General features: G+C 38.6%; 1 protein-coding gene across 4 annotated transcripts in view; it reads right to left on the reverse strand.

Annotated features, from left to right (window-relative positions):
* IL1RAPL1 (interleukin 1 receptor accessory protein like 1) overlaps positions 1–25,129 on the reverse strand; it is a 1,380,155-nt gene that overhangs the window by 281,626 nt on the left and 1,073,400 nt on the right. For all 4 annotated transcript variants that reach the window (XM_059720831.1, XM_059720833.1, XM_019486306.2 and 1 more), the window contains one exon: positions 19,389–19,463. In XM_059720831.1, coding sequence (XP_059576814.1) covers positions 19,389–19,463 — 75 coding nt within the window. The remainder of the gene's footprint in view (positions 1–19,388; positions 19,464–25,129) is intronic.

Below are 25,129 nucleotides of genomic sequence, written 5' to 3' on the forward strand. Positions count from 1 at the left end.
TAATGATTACAACTCTGAAGTAGAGGGAAGGAGAAAAGGTGCAGACTATATAAGTGCACCACATAACTCAAAAAATGCTATTGGACTGGTAACTTTTATATTCTTCAGCAGAAAATATGCATTTACAGTATACAAGTGGTTGGGAGAAGGATACAGTACAGGTCTCAGTACAGGTTGGACTTCAGATTTGAAAACATAGGTGACTAAAATGACTGATCTGCTAACATCTACTTCAGACATGAGTGACACGGGCCCCCAGAGGCTGGGGGAGCACAGTGGCAGCAGGAGCACGGCAGTGGGTGTGGGGCGGCAGTAAATCAGGGAGCAGTGTCGGCAGGGATCAGACTGCCCGCAGACGCTGCCAGAGGTGCCTTCTTGTAGGGGGTGCATGTCCTCCCTGACTTGATGCCTGTGCTATAAAATTACATCTTTCAAAGGTTTGTACTAAAGATCACAGAGCCATTCTACAAATGTCATAGAGTCATTCTACAACTGCTTAAGAAAATGGCTCCTTAAATGTGAAGCCTACAGCTGTGGGTAACATAGGTTTATGCTTAGATTTGCTACGTTTCCTTGATCTGGCTGCTTCCTTGGGGGATTGAAGGACTGTCTATATTAGGAGCATGGCTTTGGATTGGAAATATACTGGATTTGTCTGAGTATGATTTAGAGCCTTCAATTACATTTTGAAGTTCTTCAGGAATCCTCCTAACCAGAAGTCATGACGCTCAGTTCACAGATGGATATGGCCATGGATTCAGAAGCTGTCTCACCTGAACTGATAGGAGCTACCACAAAGGATTTTGTCATCAAATATCCTTCTGTTTGATGGGTATACTATATTCTCAACTGCTCCTTGTATTCATCAGGCAATCTGTCTATAAACGTTTAAGCTGAACTCCTATTTACAGTTTCACAAGAAAGCCTGATCATTCAAAATCTTCATCTGTGGAATGACCAACAAATATGCTTTTTATCCAAAGAGATCCAATCTTTCGTTCTTCTTTTAGCCTGTGTCTGTTTATCAACTTCCACGACTAGCCTTGAGCAGAGAATTCAAGACAGCATGAAATCTTGTCATGGGTCCCAATAGTACTTACCGACTTCCAAAAAAATGTAGCAGTAGAGCTGGGAGTTTAGCTGAAATAGTGTTTTGTCTTGGTATAGCTGCTTGGAGTTACACACAGAAAAGTGAAGCTATTTGCCTCTTATTAAAAACATTGCTCCTGTCTTTCTTTGTTTCTTCCTCCCAACTACCCCAACCCCAGTGTAATCTAGGGATGGATCTCACTCTTAAAGACATGCCAAAAATTAGATCTGATATTTATATCTCAATATCTGGTATAAAGCAATTTCACATTTTATTACAAAAAACACAAAATTTTGCTTTATGAGAGTAAGGATAAACAGCTGGATTGTTCACATTATGAATAAGACACCATCCTTTTATTGATTTAAAGACAGGTGGCTGATTTAATGAATTTTTCTATACGGTCAGTTTGGCAGATATATAGTTGTGTCCATAACCTCTGAATGTCAAACTGAATATTCTTTCTTAACTTTGTAAGAGAAATATATAGGATGCCACTGGATTTTATTCAACGTCTCCAGAAGCTCATGGAAAGTTTTGCTATTAGCTACGGATAGAGCAAAATTTTATTTTTTATTTTTAACTGAACCACCAAAGGAGCCTACCTACATGTTCTGTTGTAATGCAGCAAGCCCAATATTTTTCCTTAGGGAAAATCTTAACTAGAGGAGAAATCCTGACCTGATGTGATCTTTACAGTACTGGACAACACAGTATGACCTAGATGAGAGATCTTGAATTCTGTAATTGGTTTGGAGCTTCCAGTGATACAACAGCAGTCTGTACTTTAATGAATGGTGTAGAGAAACTAAGCAGGGATAACCTACTTACTATTTCTCATAACACAAGAACAAGGGGACATACAATAAAAATATTAGGAAGTCAGTTTAAACCAAACAAAATAATGTTCTTTTCTACACAATGGGTGCATCTACATGTGCAATTAACATGATACAATAAGTTCTGAAGCTGTTTTAGTCAGTCTCAACTGCTCCTGGGTACAGTGTTTACACATGAGCCTAGTACAGCAACAATTTGAGCCCGAGTGGAGCCACTCTGGACTGGCAGGGGGCATGGGGAATCAGTCTCGGGCTCTGGGTGGTGGCATCAGGCAGTGTAAGGGCTGGCTGGAGCATGAGGTGCAGAACCAGCAGAGCCATGTCGTTAGGCAGAGGGCAGCCCCAACACTTTAGTACCCTTATGCCCCAGCCAGCCAGTCACCATGTACATGTGCATTTCTGTGCAGTTATTTACTCCATCATATTTCACAAGGGACAATACTATCTTACAATGGAGTTAATTAATTTACTGTGTCCTAATACTGGCATACGTGTCGACACTGTACTGCAAAGCTAATTACTTGAGATTACTTACTGTGTAGTAACACACATGTGAACACCTCAGCTTGGCAGGAGGAAGTGGGAGATTGCTCTCTGCCCCTGGGAGCTGTCTGCTGACAGGAAACTCCATGACGGTGGAGCCAGCACTAGGAAAGAAGACTCTCCCAGCCCAGGCCTTGTGATGGTGGGGCTTGGAAATAGGGATCTCCCAGCCCTGGCCCCTCCCAACTGCAGGTCTCAGGCTGAGAGAGAAGGATCTCCCAGTGCTGGCCCATGATCATGGAGGAGGGGCTGTGAGCTCCCTGCTGCTGGGACAGGGGGGCATTGTCCCCACCCAGGCTCATGTGGTGGAGCCCACCCTGTCAGCAGGCAATGCTGAGGGGCAGGAATCAATGTCCAGGACCCCACCAGAAGACAACGGTCTCCTGCCCCTGTGCTCCCTGCCAGCCCCTGGGCTAAGAGCCAGGGGGAGTTTAGAGCTCCCCTTGGCTGTTGCAGGGGTCCAGTATAGGGCTGCAGAGAGTGGAAGTAGTCTGCTGCTAGAAGCACAAATCTGCTTCCACTTCCCTGCATGTGTAAACATGTGCCGGGGAGAGTTTGCTCTACAGTACTTAGCTCTAAACTTAACTGCTCCTGGTTACTTGCAAGTGTAGAGACACCCAGAGTGTCTCCCTGGAGGGAGAAATATAATTGAAGCAAGGCACACTTGGATGTGGAGGGCAGCACAGCAGCTGCCATGAATGGCGGTGCTGTTGAAGGGTCAATGAAATGCTTGAAGCCTAGTCAGATGAGACTTCAAAACTGGTTTGATGTGGTAGAGATTTCTACCACATCAGCCATTTTTAACTAGTTGAAGTGCTTTAAACCTTTTTACACAGAACAGTTCAACCAGCAAAACTGTGATTCCATTGGTTGAAATAATGATTGTCCATACACTTCCTATGCTGATTTAACTCATCAAGAATTTGTGTGGAAAAGCAGATGGAGAGTAAAAATATAGCTCAAGATAACTGCCACAGAGTTAAAGGGAGATGATTTTGACCTTCTCTTTGGTCAAAATATGAAACTCATCCCGACTAAAAAGAAAAAAAGAAAAAAGGACTTAGAAAGAAAAGAACTTTGGAAAGACTGAAAGAGATCCTTATTTATTAGAAAAGTGATAAGGCATTTGAATGAATCACATTGAACTTAGTGGGGACATCTGAATTAGTTAGGCACATTGAATCTGCCATGAGGGGACAGTAATATTGATATACAGTTTGCTTGATGATTTAAGTGCTCTCCCCTTAAATTCTTTGCTACTGCTTAAAAAAAACACTAATAATTTGGTTTTAAGAAGGCTGTTTTGTTATTCTATGCTAGTGGTCAAAGCTGCTATACCCAGTTAAATCAGCAGGGTTAGAATAATAGAAACAAATCCCAAGGCCTTGCCCAATTAAATAGAATCACTACAAAATTTTACTTTAGAATATGTAAGGACGTGAAGCAAAACACCTGATGTGTTTCACTTGTACTGAGCAAAAAGGAAACACAAGAGAAACACCATTATTCCTTAGATTTATTATCAAATATATTTTTTTTCATTATTTAGGATGTTTCCTTCAGCTTGAACTGCAAAATTAGGCTGATAAAACTCACAGTTGCCTCAAATCTGATTCTGGTAACTTTCTTGCTTAAATTTAAGTATACTAAACCAATGCAGTAACATTAGTTGCAAACATGAATGCTGTGTGCCCCTGGAAGCTGGGGGGGTGGGACACGGTAAGCTTCCACAGATGGTAGTGGCATTGTTGGTGGCAGGACCATGGTGGTGGTGAGCAGTGAGTTCCCACAGGCAGCTGTGGTGCTGTTGTTGGTGGAGGGTGGTGGTGAGCACTGACCAGTAGTCAGCAATCACCTGCAGACACCACCGGCAGCAGCAGCCAGCAACAATTGCAGACTACCCACAGACGCCACTGGCAGTGTCAGCAGCAGGGTGGTGTGGGGGGGTCTGGTGAGTGGTGACCTCCCACAGGTGCCACTGGCAGTGTCAGCAGTGCCTTTTAGCAGGGGGTGCATGGGCACACATGTGCACTCCCTACACATTGCCAGTGGTTGCAAATATTGCAGGTAATGATATTTCTTTCTTTCTTCCTTTTTTCCCATTTAGTTTCCATGGAAATAAATGCAAAGAAAAATGGTATCGTTCTATTGTACAGTCAGTCTGGATTTTGTTGGCACTGGATTTATGACCCAGGTACCTTGTTCCAGGTAAACTCAAAACCCTCAGATGGACCATGACCTTTCAATAATAGGTCCATTTTATTGATAAGCAGTGATAGCAGATAATAATAATGCAAACAATTCTATATATAGCACTCCCAGAGTTCACAGAATCAAGGTATGTCTGGCCAGTATGTGAGCTTCACTCTGAGGTTCTCTCTTGTATGTCAGATGTCAGCAGCCTGGAGGCTGAGGCCCACCCTCCCTCTGTGGGGTGGATGAGGTGGGCTGGTGGTGTGCCCTCTGTCCATGGTGGCCTTGGGTTTCCCTCTTGGGGACCCTCTGTTGCTCTGAAATGCTTCCTTTTGTATTCTTTTCCTCTTCTGATGATTTCATCTCTTGGCATCGCTGTGGTCATCATACTGTCCATGTTCTGTCCTGTCAGCATGTTCTTTTAGTTCACAAACTCATCATATGCACACATCCTAATTTGGGCTGTACTGGTCTCTCCTAATTTGGCATGTTTACCAAAACCAGAAATCTCAAGGGGTCTGCAGCTAGTCACTGTGACCTGGCCAAGGTGCCAGAGTCCCTTATCTCTGTTATAGAACACTGTAGTACATGTCTTTAATTTCGCAGCTTGTATGTCTGCTTCTTGCTTGCCTGTGTCAGACACAGTGGACCTTGAAGGAAACTTTTGTTACAAACAGGCTTTTACAAATCACTTAATCCTTGCTGTTGCCCTGGACCATTGTTCTAATGCACATTTACTTTATCTAGAAGCCAATTCCCAAAAGCAAACCTCTTATTACAATTTTCTAGCCATCAGATTATATAATAACTTCTCTGAACAACAGTGTTTAACATGTAGTATTTTTCAGTTTGGCACCCTGAGAGAAGCAAAAAATAGTTTAGGTGGGTATCTCAACTCATTTCTTCCATTAACAATGCTGTCTGAAGTCAGATTGAGGCTGTCTATTATCATGGATTTAAACTGTAAGAGATATGTTTTAGTTAAGCAACAAATTTAACCCATCTGGGAGCTGCCAACAATAATTTGTGCACTGGAATTTAGGATTCTTTACATCATCATTTACAGTGGACTAAATGCCAGCTCTTTGACACCCTATCAATGCTCTTCACTGATTTTTGGGAAACCTATGCCCTCCTCCATGTGAATAATGCAGGAATGGGTAAAATGGTTGATTCCAATTTATTAGGGAACTGGAATCCAAACAGAGCAAGGGTACATGTTAGTGTAAGCAACCCCCATACTCCTCCTCTACAAGCCCAGATGAGGCCCACTACCTTGCACCAGCCCCTCACCTAACCAGTCTACTGCCTCCTACCCCCATCCTCCATCAGCTTGAATTGGCCTACTGCCCTCTCCCACCCACCTTAGATCAGTCCTACCACCCTGAAGCACTCCAGATCCCTAAACAGACCCTCCATCCCCCTGGCTTACTTTAGGCTGCCAACACTGTCCCAAGGCAGCAGGCAGGGAAGAGGAACTTGCCTGACTAGCCCATGCCTCTACTTTCTGGGCTGGGCTCAGCCTGGAGAAGAGTGCCTACTCCCCTGGGACATTGCTAGCAGCCAGAAGCATGAATGATGTGTGCCCCTGGCAACTGGGGGGAGGGGGGGGGGCACAGCCGCTTTGGCAGTGGCAGGAGCACGGAGCTCCTGCAGATGCCACCAGCACAGTTGGCAAGGGTGGGGAGGGAGGGGCAGGGTGCCGAGCGCTGACCAGGGGTTGATGACCACCCACAGGTGCCAGCAGTGGCAAACAGCAGCAATCGTGAACTGCCCGCAGATGCCACCAGTGGTGTCGGTGGCGAGCAGCAACTGCCCGCAGGTGCCACTGACAGATCCGGCAGGACCTTTTTGTATGGGGTGCACTGCCACACTTAGGGGGTGCACGTGCATCTGTGTGTACCCCCTATATATCGCCCCGGGCAGGAGCAAACCAGTGAAAGAACAGGGAGGAGCCCTGGGGGTGGGCCTTGTGTAACTAGCCAACATGCAACTAAATGCCTTGTTAAATATTCTACTTTGAGCTGCTCCAGTGTTGATCAGTGTCAATGGTAGCTTGAGTCTGGAGCAGTCACACATTCAAAAAGCTGGGGCCTTGAGGACTGAAAGGTAAGAATCCTCTTTCCCTTGCATTCCAGGGGGTATTGTTACCTTTCAGTCCTCAAGGCTCCTGCTGGCTTGAATGTGGGACTGCTCCATACTTGAGCTAGCATGAACTCTGATCCACATCCTTGCTGCTCAAAGTGCAACATGTAACAAGGCAATTAGTTTAATAAGCCTGGATCTTAAAACTAGCTCCATCTAAAACCCTCCTCAATGAATCTTCCATTAGTGTTTCCAACAATTATTATATCACTAAGTGTACAGCCATATTTGGAAAGGCTTACCCTCAAGTGGAATTAAGTATATCCCTTCAGCATACCCTTAAATGGCATAGTCACTTGGGGTTACTTTTCATTAACTATATCATTTTGTCTAAAAGCTTTTGGTACAGGAGTTCCACTGAAAAACAGGTCTTTTCCATCTTCCAATAATATAAAATAGATGTCTATTTATAAACTCCTCAGATGCCACTATTAATATTACTCAAATTTCACTCAAAGCTGTCATCTTCATTATCCATGTTAAAATGCTTTTGGATTTCAAGCTGTATTGTTCTTCTTCTCCCCTTCTCCTCCCCACCATGCTCTATATTACAATAGGTTTCACAGGTAATTTTTATTTAAAAAAATAGAAACCAACTGTTGCACTTATTGACAGATTGCTGTAAACCATGAAAAATGAGGGCAGCAGTAGGGGAACTGCAGAATAGTCGCAATAAAATTGATCAATGGCATAATGCTGTAATAACGAAGGATAGAACCTGTAAATCATGAGAAAAGTTCAAGAGGGAAGCATCAAATCCTGGGAGATACCGACTTCCCTGATGCTCCCTTTTAATCTACCTCTGGCTGTCACTCTACCTCTAACCATATAAGAAGCTTAAGGAAATTTAAGATTATGACAAAGTATGGATGGAGAAACTGCTTATACCAGAGGACAGATTTTATAGTCAAGTCTCTGTAAGGAACAGCACACATGTGTAAATGCTGGGCTGCATCAGTAATACTAGAAGAAAAGAGATTGTTCAAGCAAAAAGAAAAGGGGGGGTTGTTACAACAAACTACTGGACTATTATCTGACTAATTTAGGAACTACCATGTGATACTTTCCTATAACAGTCAGCTCAAAACTGAAGATAATACAACATAGTGCAATCTCGAGATTAGACAAATGGATGATGCTCTTGTGATGCACTGTCCAAATAAAATGGGTCTGTGAGACTTATTCCAGCAGATTGAATCTAAGTCAGCATATATTTTTATATTTCACAGCAATAATTCAAAAAGAGGAACAATCCTTTTTCTAAGATTGGTTTTCTCATGTCACTCAGATGAGCAAGTAAAAGAATTCCTATATCTTATCAAGGCTACAACAGAGCCCTCTGTAAGTTCTGCTACCTTCTTCAGAAATAAGCTTTCAGATTCTAAAAGATTAAAAGAATCAAAATTGACAGATCAAAAAAAAAAAGTCTCATTTTGTGAATGGAAAATGATTCAAACGTTTAATGAACCTTTAGAATCACTAAAAATAACATACATTTTTAATGGTTTCCTGTTTTAGTTTCCTTTCTACTAGTTGTTTTCAGTGGTTTTAATTCAGCATGTATATTTATATACTGAAAAGCAAGAACCCTATTGCAATATGCTATGTATTGATATAGATGAGTGTAAAGATGTTGAAAAGAATGCAACTGATTCATACATCAAAAGTGTGATTGAAATGCTGACAAAACTAAGGGACTTGTGCATTGGCAACACAATGCCATACTGTGGATCTGGACCTAAAGTCTCTTTTTATAATTCAGTTCAGTCACTTTTTAAAAGCTATTGTTTCAAAACACAGAAATAAAATTAGAGTATTTCTGAATATATTCCAAGAAAGACTTGGTAGTACAACTTATTTCATTTGGAAAAAAGTGATGGACTTACAGACTCCTTTTATAGCTGCAATGTCCTGCCTTAACTCAGTCTATAAACTGGTCTCCACAGAAAACTTCATTTCCAAGTGACACAGGATACAGACTGAGAAATATCATGAAAATGAATGAGCTTACCACTGAGAAAGGAAGGTTATCACAATTCAATCTTCTCATGAAGTATTGATGTCATATAATCTTCAGTAAGGTATTTCCTCCCCTCCCCCTCATCACAATTAAACCTCTCCCAAGTCTACTCTCTCTCCTTCACAACATTTCTTCTTCCACTGGTATACCTTAAGAAGCAAAACCTAGAAATAGATGTGCTGACTCTGGGAAATATTTCCGTCTTTCTAAAAGGACGAATAAGGAAACTATTACTGCTTTGTGATGGGTATCTCTTCCCTAGTACAACTAGAATAAAAATCAAAATGCCCATTTTTAAGTTGACCTAATATACAATAGTCGTCTATAATCAATTTCTACAGGCATCAATTACTCATGAATAAGTTATTTTAATAATATATTTAGTAATCTATTACCACCACTTCCAGACATTTTTAAATTTCCCTATGTGCAATTCAAATCATAGGTTGCAATGGACCTCCAGAGGTCATTTAGTCTTATGCCCTCCCTGAGACAGGATCCGAACTATTCTATGGAAACCATAATATAAATTCTACATAAGACTACTGTCAACTGGAACACACCATAGATCTAGCACCCTAACCTGCCACAGGTAAAGTAGGGAAACAACAGAAGTCAATGTCCTGCTTCTATAAAATGTTGTCAATATATGCTTAAGAGATCTCAGGTAGAGGGCCAGACTCCCCACTACAGAGAAAAGCAAAAACCCTCACAGTCCATACTAATCCGACCATGGGGTAAAATTCCTTCCTGACCCCAAATATGGCAATTGGCCTGACTCCGAGTGAAAGAGCCAGAACCTCTAGCTAGGAACCTCTGGCTTTACTCCCAGCAAGAGCACTGATACGGCTCACTGTGACAGCCAGAACCAGAGGGATTAATAAGCAATAGTATGTGCTTCTTGGAGGCATTTGGTATTTTGCCTGAACAGGTAGTATTAGTTAATATTAGCTTATAAGTTTGTAAACTGCAAATATAATTTGTCTGTCATAAGTTTAACCAAAATGATAAATTAACTGTTCCTGGAACTGACTAGGCCCCATAGGCAAAGCTGTAGCTGTGAGATTAGCTGGCCTAACAGTTTTTTGCTCAGGGTTCAGCTTTAGCGATAAAAACTGGATCTAACTGCTAGGCACACCCAACACATTCCAGGAAAGCACATCCCAAGAACCATATTCAAATGAAGGGGTTGGGATTTAGGCAGAGCAATGTCAATTTCAAACCTAAAGGTGCTGCATCATAATTTTCTTATTGGATAAACCTAAGTCTGGATAGTATCCTTTTATGATAATTTTAACACCTTTCAATCCCATAGGGTAACAGCTATAGGGCAATATTGTGAGTGGCCCTGAGGCCAACAGATTAACATAAGACGAGGTATAAAAAACACATGCATCAGGTGACCAGCAGGAAGGAGGGAACAGAATAGTCATTTCTATCCCACGCCTGGACCCCAGACTCCCGATGTGAGTGAGGATCAGATCCTGAGCAAGGGACTTTCCCCGGTAATCCCTCTGACAGCGTCGATCATCAGGGATGCCTGACTTCGCTGGAATCACTTGGAGCGCACCTGTCATTGAGGGACTATCAATAAGTTGCCAACCCATGTCTGTCTATTTGTTGTTTTGAACAGCCCAGTGTGGCTAATTCCCTCACAGTGCCCAGTTGGCCTGTGACAGATTAATCTATCTGGTGTTATTATCTGTTGTTATTATTTACTATTAGCTCTTTAATACTGCCCTTATCTGCTTATCGCATTTATCTTTCTGTTAACTGTTGTGTGTGTGTGTAAGCTATAATAAATTTGCCTTTATTCCACTCCCAGCTTTGCCTCCTCGATCCGAAACTGAATCAAACAGCCCAGTTGGCCTGTGATAAAATTGATACGCTCACAGTGCCCAGCTGGCCTGTGACAGCCCACTCAAAGTCCCCAGGCTTAACTGTACTTAGCACCCAATGCTATTGAGGCAGAAAAGTGTGCATATTGGGGAAGGGAGTGGGGCAGGGGAACACAACCAGCAAAGCCCAGAAGCATGGGAAATATTCATGGTAGAACATAGGAATAGCTACCCCTGGATCATCAATAAATCAATCTGTCTTGCATTCTAATCCTGCAAATATTTTTACATACGAGTAACTATTTTTTTTGGATAAGTAGTCTCATTCACTTGACTAGTCACATGCCTAAAATTACTCATTGCTTAAAGCTTTTTGTAAGTCTGGCACTTGAGAGCTCTAGGAGACTGAAAACTGTAAGCTGGATATTAAATTTATGATAAAAGATCAATGTTATGCCATTTATCATCACTCATGAGGCAAAATATGATTGTGCAGTTTTGGCTGCTCCTCTTATATGTTAGCTGCCTCTCTATTAGAATGTGATTTCATATACTCTGAGTTTTAAGTGACTTCTGGTGATAGAGATCCTCTAATTCTGACTTGGAATGGAGTGAAATGTGCTGGGGCAAAAAACCCCAGAAAACTAGGTAAAACAGATTTTTTTTTTAAATGCAACACCTCAATGCAACTCCAAAACTCTTTAAATCATTTAAATTATAATCGACTTTAGTATCAATTCCTAAAGGAATCATAAAGCAATACTAAGAAGTTAGCTCTGCCTCAATATTTAATTACAGCAAATGTACCATGTGTATGTTAAAGAGTGCTAGACTTTTAACCTAAATAAATAAATGAATAAAACAAACAAACAAAAAAAAAAAACCCTAACGAATTATTCAGAAATACAATGCTTTATTAATTCAGGTGAAGCACCTAGAAAGAGTTGTCAAAATTTTTTTTTTGATGTTTTAGCCCCATATTTCACCAATCTAGTCACAATGAAGGCTGTACTGTTTCCAACCATTTTCTGTTTTTTTTTTAATTATTTTTAATATGAGTTAATTAAAATGTGTTTTTGAACATTTGACATAGCGAGTATGATTTTTTTGTATATAAAATTCCCACTTGAGAGGAGTTATTCCTTGGTGAATAAGACTTTTTCCCCACTATCTGTTTCATGCAACTATTTTTCAATTTTTACACATTAATTACTTCAATGAGTATGTAACAGTTATTGCATACAGCATGTTGGTATTTAAAGAATACATTAAAATGGCTGGTAGACTAAAAAGGTGAAAGCCCCTCAGTTTAGACAGCATACACAGGGTTTTCTGAATATGTAAGCCTGTAAATTAAGGTCAAATTCTGATCTAACTGATCTGTTCTCTCACTTTCTTCCCTCTCATCTTTACCTCACCCAGATGTTACTCTGGAGTCTGAAGGCACTGAAGTCTAACCCTAAAGGCATACTTTAGCTACCTATGCATGTTGTCTGCAGTGGTGTGAATTTTGAGTACTGAATATACCCGACTCTCAGATCATATCTATTTTGTTCTGCATGGAGCTTTGAAGCAAAATCTAACTTCTAGCTTTTCTTCCCTGCCCCACCTTAGAACAGAAACAAAAGTAATAAATGGAGGAAAGCTGAAGAATTCTTAATATTATTGCAGTTTTTAACTGTCAAAGGTATTATGAGATTAATTCAAGCTATAAAATTTAGATGAGAGTTTTAAAGCACCCGAGTGGTAATTTATTCTGAACAACAAAATTTGGGTTTGAGTTATTATAAATATAGGCAATATTTCAGGCCTAATCCAAAGCTAAGGGCTACTAGATCCCCATGGAGTGTATACCTATTTATAATTATATAGTTAATAAACCCTTATTTTTTAAACATGATTGTGTATATGGCCAATTCCAGTTTACACTATTTCAGTGCTATCACAGGGACAGTGATAAACAATGACCAAAATCTGTCCCTATAACAAGTTCCTTTACATAATATTACATTAAATAGATATACATTTTCCCTTGGAAATACCTAATGTTAAAATTCACCTAAATTAGCCAATTAGTAGCTTGGACACTCAGAAGAGAAGGCATGCAAAATGTCTGCATTACAGTTTGCTTCCATCTCTGATGCTTTCACAGGGCTTTATGGAATTTATACTTAGTAAAAGTACATTCCACTTAATTATAAACTCCAATGTTATCATTTTAACTGCTTTGTACCTGTTAACAAATAAAAGTAATTTTAGTTTGTAAAGTGGTTTAAAAATTTCACAGTAAGATTAGACTTTGTTCAGCTACCTGAATTTGTCAAAGCTTTAAGGGAAAAGCCTGCAGCTGTCACTTCAGGAGCATTTTAGTTGCATTTACCTTCAAACAAACCTTTTAGCAAAACAACAGGAGCACAAATGCATGCCAACCAGACAAGTGCCTGATAACGAACAAAAGTCAGAATTCACCTAACAAAGTAAGAATTTTTTGAAGTGAAACCATTTCATATATACACAACATAACATCCAAATCATATTACAAAGGAGCTTATATGGGCACAAGCATTTTCAACTATAGTATAATGTTGCTTGTAAGATTACTAATTTGAACAGCATGAACACATGCTAACTTCACGTACAGGACTGGCAAGTAGCTATTGTTACAGAGTTAGAAAGCAGACTGCTCCAAGGGAAAAGCCAAAAGCACTTGTAATTTCAATGATAGCAGAAATAAGCTATCTAGTGAGGTCAGTTTTTCTTGCAGAGATTATTGATGCTCACAAGAGACCTGTAGTTCTACCACAGAAAATTAAGCTCAGACTGAACAGTCATTAATCAAAAATACTTAGGAGACAATACTTAATTTTGATATTCCCCACAACCATTTTTTGTGATATCGTATACTAAAAATTAAGCAACATTGTATTTTTTGGTACTAAGTAACGCCTCCAGATGTTTCAACATTAGAATTTTCAAAGTATCTGCATATAATTTGGAAGCATTCAGCGTAGCTTCAAGCCAAAAAATGAGAAGAAATGATCACAGAACAATCTGATTCCTGATGTTTGAAATGTACAAGATCATGGTCTTTTCATAACTGCCATTTTGGAGAGTGTCAATCATATACAGCATGCACTTGTTTCCACACTGCATTACCATTGCATGATATTCCTTATTTTATTATGGTTTGGCTTTTGATAATTTGTTAGATCCTGCCATTTCTCAGAGAATTCTTGAAAAAGATTTCCTGTACTTGACTATGTTTTACTGTGCTGGCAAGAGCCATCAGGAGTCTGGGAATGCTCCAGTAAACTTTAGATTAGAATCTGAAATTTTGGATGTTTCTCCAATCCACACTCAAAAGCTTCAGATGCTCTGCAGCCTTCTCTCCATTCAAAAGTATGGAAAATTTTACACTACTTGATCTTTTTGAAAACTGTGTTATTGATGCCAACAAGCCAGCACATTAGCAGCTCAAAATAGGAAATAGCAATACAGACTGTTCCTGCAACCAAAGAATAACATTTACATTAATGCAGAAAGCCCGGTCAGTGACTGTTCACCTATGCTTGTCCACTAAAGCCGTTACACAAAGAGGAGCCAGGTATGCAAGACAGATAAACCTTGTGCAAGCAAATCTACAGTAGGATCCAGAATGAGGAACAACAAAAATGTATAGTCACTGCTCCCATTATGATCAGATCAAAGATTCCCAAAGGAAACACCTCATTAAAGTGAGGTTAATGTTGAATAAAACGTCTATGAATAAATTTACAGATTCAAACATTAGAAAATTCATAGCTATCCAAAACACCTTAATTCTGCATACTCATGATTTCTGCCCTTGTGTAAAAAGAAAGTTATCATTCACTATTTAGCTGGCTGATGTTGACTCTAGTTCAGAGCCTAGGCTACAACTGAATTAGCTAAATCAATTGTTAAGTGTTAGGGTCTATACTTATGAGATATGGATCATTTGAAATCAGAATATTTTTTCCCCCCACACTAATCCTAGACAGATTTATATTCCTTTTTGTATGTGGTTTTTGAATGCGTTGTTTGTGGGGTGAAAAATGTTAAGAAGTTCTTGGTTTATGCTATACATACTGAATGGCCATACTTCTATATCTTGCAGGTGCAGTATTCAAAGTGGTAATAAAGAATTTGGAAATTCTATTCATATTTTTTTTCTTTGGAGTATATAACAATAACAAGGTTAGAGTCAGTACAACCACTGTATGAGAAACATTAAGGCGTTGTAGTTTTTTTGAATCACTGATAAGATTAAAACTACATTTATGGTGGGATAAGGTATTTTTAAGGCTCTGATTTTTCCAGCATATCACTACAGAAAAAGAGTTAAAGTAGGTTATCTTTAATGTTTAGTTCCATATTTTCAGACTATGACCAATTATCTACCTTCCTAAGACAGGCTTAGAGAAGATTTCTAAGATGAACCCCATTTAAATTAAAGTAAGATAACTCCTATTATTGCAACTGTTCTTCTCCTATCTCATCTTTCTCATCCACCTGTTATGCTTTGTCTCTCATAACATATATTATTTGAGGCACTTTCATTTACTGTTAATCTGGCAATGGTCCTGGGAACATTTGGCTGATTGAGGTATCATGGCATCCTTATCAACATGCACATATCTTGTGCCTGGTTAACTTAAATTTAGGTGGAAGAAATGTCCTTTTACCATGATCAAGCATCCCTCACAAATCATTCTGCATTTCAAAAGCTATCTCTGTAAGGGAAATCAATTACAGTAGTGGGTCCCAATGTTTTTAGACTCTATGCACTCCCTTGAAAATGCCAACTCTTAGCTTTCCCTCATTTCTTAATTATGAAAAAATGACAGAGCAGTTCTTCTCAGAGAGATCACAACAGCTCAGAATGTTTTTTTGCTTTAGAGTCCTATCTGGAATCTTTGGGTTTATCTTGTGAATCAAGTTTAGGTGTCTGCACACCCAACAGTGACACCCTGGGGCAGAATTGCTGTTCTAATGAGAAAAATTGCTACTGCACTTACTTTATCAAATATGTAACCTGTCTAAATTATGATTGAACTCAAGTCAGATAAAGCAAGTGTTTAAATCTAAGCCCAGCTTCAGCTCCAGCACTAACCCCAGCCTGGCATTCATTTGATCTCAGGCAAATGTAATGGCAAGCGAAATGCTCCAAAATAGTACTTCATGTAAACAGTTCCTCTTTTGGAGTGTTTCAGCCACTTTTAGAACATGTGTGAGGTGCATGTACATGCGACACTATGGCCTCCTGAAACATTTTAAAGGAGTTTGAAACATTTTAATTGCTACATGTGTCCATACCCTATGTTGTATGCATGTTTGGTATGTAAAATAAAGGGTTAATCAAAAACAAATTTTGACAGACCACAAAGAGAAGAGATTGAATGGGTTTGGGTTCATAGGAGTAATTTTTAGATATAGGTAAATCGCAACAGTTTCAGTAGATTGTTTCAGATAGAAACAATTTTCTTTTGCATAAGCAAGAGAGCTATCTGAGGCTAGCAGGTCTATTCAGACAGACCATACAACAATCTGCTTTTAGATCTTAAAGACTTTTCCTGCTTTAAATCTGGCCAAAAAGGCAAGAATAGCTTTTTCCAAAACATTCTGGACACTTCAACTTTTGTCCAACAGTCACGGAGAATAGTACAAAAAGTTAACTTGATGTTTCTGTTATCAGAAAAGTTTCAATTCATTTGAATTTTAAAATTTGGCATGGTCTATCCACCTAGGTCCTATTTCCTGAACTATTTTGCTCACCATAAAAAAAAAAAAATGTATACGGGAAAGAAGTACCTCCCTTCTATTGTTCCAAAATAAAACTTCAGACATTAAGAACAAAAAAGTCCCCTTCATATTTCTGGTTTGTTTCTGAAATAAAAAGGTAACATGAAAGCTAGTAATACCAGACATGTGAACCTTGAAATCTAAGTCTTATAACAGAAATTCTATTTACTACTTTCATATAATCAGAATTTCAGTTTACTAATACCTGAATTATTTGTTATAGACACAACTCTTAGTCCATATCATTCAAGATTAATTTATCTCCCCCCCCCACACACCCCCCCCCCCCCCCAAGATATAAATCCAGGGCAACAAACTCCCAAAGCTTCAGATGCATAAGGTGACATCAAGGGATGTATTTGGTAGCCATGTTGGTCTGCGACAAAAAGAAATACAAAACTCTAGTACTCTTGGTGTATAAAGTAACATCAATATATTCATGAAATAATGAGAAGATTTGTTAATTATTTGTCTGGCATTTAATTTGTGAAATCTTGGGTCGTTCCTGAATTCTCATCAACTTAAGTCATAGATCTCCGAGGCCTAAAAATAATTATATTTATTAATATAAACTGTCCTTATGCCTGATCCTTCTTAGATGTCTTTTTACTAACTGAAAGGAGGATTTACACATTGTCATGTAAAAAAAAAAAAAAAAGTGTTATTGCTTACCACCTGTACAGTTCTCCAAAAACCTCATTTCTGTTGAACTCATGGAAGATGCAACTATTATCAGTCCTCCTCCCAAGGGAACTGTAGCAGTGTTTTCAAGTGCTGTTTTCAGTATGATAAGAGACCAGGTGTCCCAAAAACTAATCGGAGCTGTTTCAATACCTTACTAATCTAGGAGTCAAATAGATGAATAGCAGCAAGCTGTTAGGCCCTGATCCTGAAGATGCTACTGAGCTGGTTACGTGTAAGCATATGAACAGTCCCAAAGAAATTAAATGGGCTACTCAAAGATTTGCTCTTAAACACTGGCATACAAAGAATCTAACTAGTTAGGATCTTTAGGCTGAAGATAGTTGCCTAAAAGTTTCCATCTCAGAAAAAAACTTCTTTGTTGTATCTTTTGCCTATGTTCATTTGTTTCTCTCCCACCCCACACTTAATTAATATATTTATTAATTATTTCCCTCCCACATATACTTAATTAATATATTTCCTGTAGTGTTCTGATACAGTGCAAGCCATTTTAACTTCAAATGAATTTATGATCAGTCATGCCTATCTGTTTGAGAAAATAACATCTTCATGTTAGGCTGTTTACATTAATCAGCAACTATTTAGTCTTATGAAAAAGTATGGTTTCCAGAACCACACACTTTGCAAACCATTCATTTTCTCTCAGAAATATGAGAAGTCAAAGATACGTTTAATCCTAAAAATCTGAGGCAAAAACCCTCTAGCTGCCCATTAATAATTACATTATTTTTTAATTAATCTCATTGGTGTAGGACATCTAGCCAAAAACCACTAAAGGACACACAAATTCTCTTTCCCCACCCTTCCTCATCCATTTAAAAAATGTGATATTAGTTCAGAGAAGAAATTTAGAGTCATTTTGAAATATTCCTCGCTCGGTTTTCTTTGACTAAGGGAGAAGGAAAAACAAAAAAAGACAAAACAAAAATCAACAAAACAACAGCAACAACATCCAGCAATGTCATATACTATTCAGAATTGCTGTGATCTCCTGCTAAAAGTACCATCTCCAGCAATCAGGACCATAAGGAATGCCAATACAACTGGTAATTACTTTTTAATACAGCACTCTCAGGAAATGCATAACTTGGTACCGTAATCCTTTAGACAACTACCCGCTTAATTCACCATTCTTAGACTTATCAAACTGACATTTAATATGAAATCCTAACTAGCATCAGACATAGCCTAGGAAAGCGCTGTGCAAGAACAGATCTCTGGCAGTGAACTTCATCTCTAACTAGCAAGTGTTTGACTTCTCTCACAGATCTCTCAACGCCACCTCCAACTTTTCTGATGTTGACTAATGCCTGCTCAAGATTGAGGCTGAACCACCAAGCTCATTCTCATTTATTTTCCTCTGGTAAAGTTCTAGCGTTTTTGGAAATTCATTAGGCAGGATGTCGGCTTTAGGACACCAAAGCATAATTCTATGACTCAGTATAATTTACTGGTAAGTGTATGTTACAACTTGTCCTCTGCATTTATCCCCAGAGGTGATGAGCATAATACACCTACCGTCTTTACTGGTCAAACTTAGAAAAAGGATGATCCTTGGTCCACTGATTAATTATTACTCTTTGTAAAGTAGATATCTCCAAACTCATTCATACAGTGCCACATAATGTAAAAGTGTTGAGTTGCTGTAAAGTTCTCACTCTCTGCTGACTGTTTTGTTGGCATCAAACATTTATAATTACAAAAAATATCACCACAGACATACAGTTAAATCCCCAAACAAAAGTCCTGTAGTATAGCACCGATTAAACTGGAATGAGGTCTGTATGATTATATCATCACACTAAATCTTTATTACACAATTAATTTAAAAAATAACTTTATAAAATAGCTTCTTTTTTATTTTTAAGTACATGAACCCATGCAAATTAAAAGCCTGAAATTCAGGGAGCAACATTGAGATTTTTAACAGACTTAGACAACATTAGTCATCTTTTCAGGAACATCAGGACCAATTTTTAAATGGTTATAAACATTTTGGAAGTACTCAATCAATATACAATCATAATATCCTACAGAAATTATAACATGTTTTGGCACTAAAACAAAGCATAACTGAGACAAACGGTTGTAGTGCTTTTACATCCATTGAATTTAAGCATCATCATCATGGCTTCCCTGTGTATTAATGTATGATATCAGCAGAATTTGAACAGTGTAATATACTTGTAACTTACCTAGCTGGGTCTCCTGAATTGTCATCTTATTTTCCAATGGGTGCAAAAGCTTTGGTGGTTTATCTGTTAGTGGTGCTAGGAAAAAAAATGAAGGTGTATATTACTGTTCTGAATAATGCATACTATAAACCAGGCTCTGATTGAATATGCTAGCTAGGACATTCTCTAAAACATATGCATTTTTATTAAATTATCTTCATATTACAAGGAACCATGACATATTATACATCATCACTAATTAACAAAAATTTTCATGCCAAATTAAATGTTGTTATTTTTTCTTGGAAAGGTCTTTCTGACCCAAAGAGGACCTTTTTGCAAACTTCAATTTCGATATTCTCACATGTGTAATCGCTATATATGTAAAAATGTAAATCATTACTGATTTATCACAGTTTCCCTAACATTTTGAAATGAAGGTAAATAAAAAGTGGTTTAGAACATGATTTTTGTTTAAAAAAACCCACAAAACCAGCCAAACAAAAACCCCCAATCAACTAGAACACTTTAAAAGATTACTGAAACTTTGGAGGAGCAAAAGGATAAAGAAAATGGGTCAATGCCAATTCTTGAAATCTAAGAAATTACATTTCAGAAATTTAAAGATTATTTTCTATGTTTTTACAAGCTCCAGTATTTCCATTAAGGACTTAACCCTATATTGAGGCATTTTAAAGATAACTGATTGTGTCCAATTCTGTAACTGTCAAGGTGCAGACATGCAATGCCTTGAGAACTGAAGATGTCTGGCACCTTGTCAAAGATGCGTGTGAAGTTATAGTATGGATACCTAATATGCTGCCTTCACATGCATCATTATCTTTTGAAAGAGCAGAACTAAAACGTCAAATCCTGCAGCAAAACTGGTGTGGCATTCCTACTCAAATTCTTTATCTATGAACTTAATTGACAAATCCACATTAATTATTATTGACGTAAAAAATATTCTTTACTGATTTATGATAGACAGGTATATGACATAAGAAAAGAAAAGAAACATTGAAATATGCTTTATAAAAAAATCACCAGTAATACATGTCTACAAAAAAGGTTTACATTCACTTTTGAAGGCACCCAGATATTTTCTTTTTGATGTTAATTTATACTCATATTTAATAGAAATTATGGGCTGTCATTGATTTGAAGTGTTTGACATTTTGACAAAAACCTACAATCCATATTCCATCTAATTTGTCAAAATCACTATTCCTTCTCCCACATAAAATTGGCACTATACACACACACACACATACATATGTTTGCACACGTATGTATTAATCAACTTGTTCACCTCCTGTCAGCTAAACTGCACCAGTTTTAGATTATCAGTCACTTTGCTTTCATTATGCTTCCTGTACTCTGTGACTCAATTATCCATGTCCCCAGAAATCTACCATGCTAATTTAAACTCAGTAGAAAGTTCTGACCTCATATCTGAATACCATTTTTCTTTGAACACATGCATCCATTTAGTTGACACAAGTGCCAGGATTTGAACCAAAATCTTTACAGAGAAACAAAAGAACTGAAGCTGATCCACATATTCTCTAGGGTCTATTCAAACAGCACATGGGAGCATTTTGCAGTCACTGATTTTAGACTTCTGAGACAGTGCACAGTTGAGAAAGGTTTCAAGGTATGTCATTAGATTTATTACTTCCCCTTGCACTGAATTTGAATGAATTATTTGGTCTTTTCTCTATTTTTTTTTAAAGAGGGAGATTGGAGTGGGTGGTAAAAGAAGAAATTTAACTGGCAGGGATATAAATTTGCTTAAATATTTACATTAAAGTGCAAAATTAGGTCATTCACATTTCTTAACTTCATAATGCTCAAAAGTTACTAGTATCATCTTCCAGAAAAATGTCTGCTGTGTCATTTAAATTTATATAAGCCATTCAGTCACTCAACTTAATTACCATCTATCAGATTGTATATCCTGAGTCACTGTTGTTCTAAATTTAGTTTAAGACTCCTCAAAGCAAACAAAGTTCGTTCTTTGCTGGTAAAGACATAGTAACTGGTGAAGTTCAAGTGCTGGTTTAAGCACGAAGGACACAAAGGTTAGAGAACAATAAATCTATTTTTTAAACAAATTGCCACCTCAATTCCCTGAGACCATGGACCACAGATTTCTGAGGAGAAAAAAAAAATAAATAGTGCACCAGTACTAGGAATGTTAACCTCATAAAGTTCTATCAGTTAGTCCAACACAGTTTATTAGAAGAGTCAGGTTTACTTAAGGCAACTATGGAGTTAGAGAAAATGCTGCTTGAAATAATTAATTTGACTGAAATATATTAAATAGCTATAGTCATTACTCTAACAAATATACCATAGAAATTAACTTGACTATCTAATCATTTTACGATGATAAATTCATTTGCCAAATACATAAGGCCAGTAAACATTGCTAAGAACAAGTTATTTAATGAGATAACCGTAATACAATAAAACTGCAGGTCTTCAAGTTTTGGTCAAGTACAGGTTTTTCAGTATTTCACCCCCCATAGATTCCCTGCAGCCTATGTTTGGTGTAGGTAACCTTATTCTCCTCCCAACTACAGCTACAATGTAGGACTGGGGTGGTAATAAGAGGATATACACATATGTATATTATATGTACATAAGCATAAACACACACATATGTATATATAAGGTATGGATAGAGCCCTTGCACTCCAAGTATTCAGGTTGTGGGGCAGCCAATGGTTGTCTGTGAAAAAAATGAGATATAGAATACAAAAGATAGGAAAATGATATTTGAGAAATTTGTTAACTTAAAATAGTTCAAAACATTGGCCAAATTTTCTAGAATAAAATTATAAATTGTAATAATTTTGGAGCATGAACAATCTGAAAATGATGTTCTAAGCAAGCTTCCTTGACGATAAATCTTCATGGACTGAGATGGGGCTAGAAGTCCTGCAGTTCTCTCCCTGTGAAGCTTACATTCTCTGTAGTAATCAATAATGAGATAAGGCTATAATCCTCATGGGCAATACAAAGCTCTTGAGCTATGAAAGGAGTGTGATGGCTTCTAAGATTTGCTGAAATCCTGGCTGGGTTTAAAACTTCTGAAGTGGACCTATTTGTATCTTACAAGTGGCTTCCTATCTGGCTCCTGCCCTAGAGAAGAATCCATAATTGAATTAACAGACAATGCATCAAGTTAATCCATTCAAGCAGTTTACACAATTTTCAGATGTGTAAACTGAGGCAGAGATCAGGGGCAACACAAAGCAGGTGCATGGGGTTGTACGTGCACCCCCTGAGAGTACCAGTGCACCCCTGTCAGGACACAGTCCCTGTTTAGCTGGCAGGCAGAAGGGCAGGTGGGAGCACCAGTGCCCCCCTGTGAGCACCGGCCAGGGAGTGGGGCTGCCAGCAAAAGTGGCTGTGTCACTTCCAGAAGTGGCCGCAGGACTTCTGGAAGCAGCACGGCCACTTCCATGGTGAGTGAAATTGGCTACGTAGGACTCTCCCCACCCCCAGTCAGCGTGATCGGCTACCAGGGGACCCCCTCTCCTCCCCGATCCCTGACTGGTGTCAGGGAGGGGCACGTGCCCCCTTAACTCAAGAGGCACCAGACACCTATTGCAGAGATGGTAGGTAATTGACCAGATGTCAAATAGCAGGAATGGAAATCAACAAAAATTCCACTTTCCAGTTCTATCACTAAACAGCAATGTTTTCCAAAACAAATGTATCAGCCAACTGATAACCAGATTAAAACTTTTTTTTTAAGCATGCAAATAGATCCAAGCAAGACATGCCATTATCTATCGTCACAATTCCAAAACATTTTCCGCTTCTGTATTTGAAAATAATGTAGACCTTCTGAAATACAACTAAAATGGATGTTTGTATATGTGCTTCAGGAGGCCAGGGTGGGGGTGGGGGGGGGAAGGAAGGCACTTTAATTAGAGTGACTCTGAGGAGCCACTTTAATTAAAGCATCCAGATCGTCACGTGTATCCGTGTCCTTGTGCTGAAAAATGGTGGCAGGGGCACTTCAACTATATCTCATCAAACAAGCTTTAGTTAAAGCACCCCTGCTACCATTTTTCAGTGCAGGGATGCTGATACCCATGACACTGGAGTCTGCTGGAGTGCAGTAATTACCACACTCCTGCAGAGTCAATGCCCATGTATAGTGCCTAACATCCTTTCACTCTAAAATAGCCAGTAAGCCAGGCACATTCACAAAGAAAGATTTTGATTTAGGTGAATCAGCATTTTGCAAAGAAAAATCATATTTGTGAAATATTCTGACCAACCCTATTTATAAATTTGACTTCCAAACAGCATTCATTAATTGCTATGAAACTTTGGAGCTTACTATTATACAGATGTGTTTTGCTGCATCAACGTTGCAAACTAGTGTATGTTTTATTTTTCATTCATTATATTTTTTAATAGATGATTCCATTTGGAACTCTGGTTTCTCAAATTTTTATTTAAGAAGAAAAAAAATGCTAAACTTCAGGAAATGTTAGCTATTATAAGCTGGCAGAACACACTGTTCAGACTCTTAGCCCATCAAGACACATGGTACAAGAACTCTTTTTATATCCATGACTTCAGGGCTGGATGTATTTTGACATACTGAACAATTTGTCTTGTCTTGATACAAATGAAAGCCACCACAAAGAAAAGTAACCAGAAGATAATATTTTTGCATCAACCACCTACCACCAACTCCTCTTTTCAATCTGTGGCTTTTAACTCAAGATGACTGAGGTCATATGGTATCTAAATTCTCACTATGTAAACTACAGCCAATATCAATCTTTTAGAAATGTCCCCTCTCCCTAGAAAAGCTCACAACATCCCAATGCTGAATCCTCAGCATTTGGAGGAGTTCATGACATATATGTTAACAGACTATTCAGAAAGGATTTGATCATGGTGTCACCAATATTAGTTTAACAGCAGCAGTGAATAAAGAAAGGACATAGGACAGGCAAGGTTCTTTGGGTAGATGTGATATCTTTTACTAGACCAACGGAGCAGCTAGAAAAAAGTTCTTAGCAAGCTTTTGGGTGCAATCATTCTTCTTCAGGAATAGGGAGTCTCTGCTGGTCTGGGGCTCCAAGGAATGAGAGAAGCTAAAAGTGTGGAGAGATGTTGAAGAAAGGAAGCTATAAATATAAAGAAATGCATTTCCCCCTCTACGCTTTGAATTATAAGGTTATCCAAAATGACTCAGACATTCTCTGCCCTCTTCTTGAAGCTCTCTGGGCCTTGTTACATGGTAATTTAGGATAACTCCTGGAGCTATTAACCCCTGGATTGTCCTCACATTAACACCTGCAACTGGTTTGAAGCACTCATTATGCTGCTCAAAGTGACCTCACTCCAGTATTTGATCCATGCTATGCAGCTCGTCTTACACCAAGGTGAAGTCACTCTAAGCTAGTGTAAACACTCCACCTCCCCCTCCTCCCCACCCCCCTACTGGCTTGGATCCAGCCTGCTTCCCCTTCTTGCCCCAGGCCTCTGCTGGCCTGACATGTGACTGCTCAAAATTCAAGCTAGCACTAACACCCAGCAACATTTGTGCAGTCCACAGTGTAAGGTGTAACAAAGTCCTTTCTCTGGGCATCTCTCTCCTTGAAAGAGACCCCTCCTTATTTCTGTTGTAGGCTCTGAACCTGAGAATGGCCTCCTGCCCAAGCAAGAAGAGTATCTCATGTTTCCTAATCACACTCCCTACCTTCCTTTTCTGCAAAGATTTC

Source organism: Alligator mississippiensis, chromosome 1 (assembly GCF_030867095.1).
Source record: "Alligator mississippiensis isolate rAllMis1 chromosome 1, rAllMis1, whole genome shotgun sequence".
NCBI classification, from domain to species: Eukaryota; Metazoa; Chordata; order Crocodylia; family Alligatoridae; genus Alligator; species Alligator mississippiensis.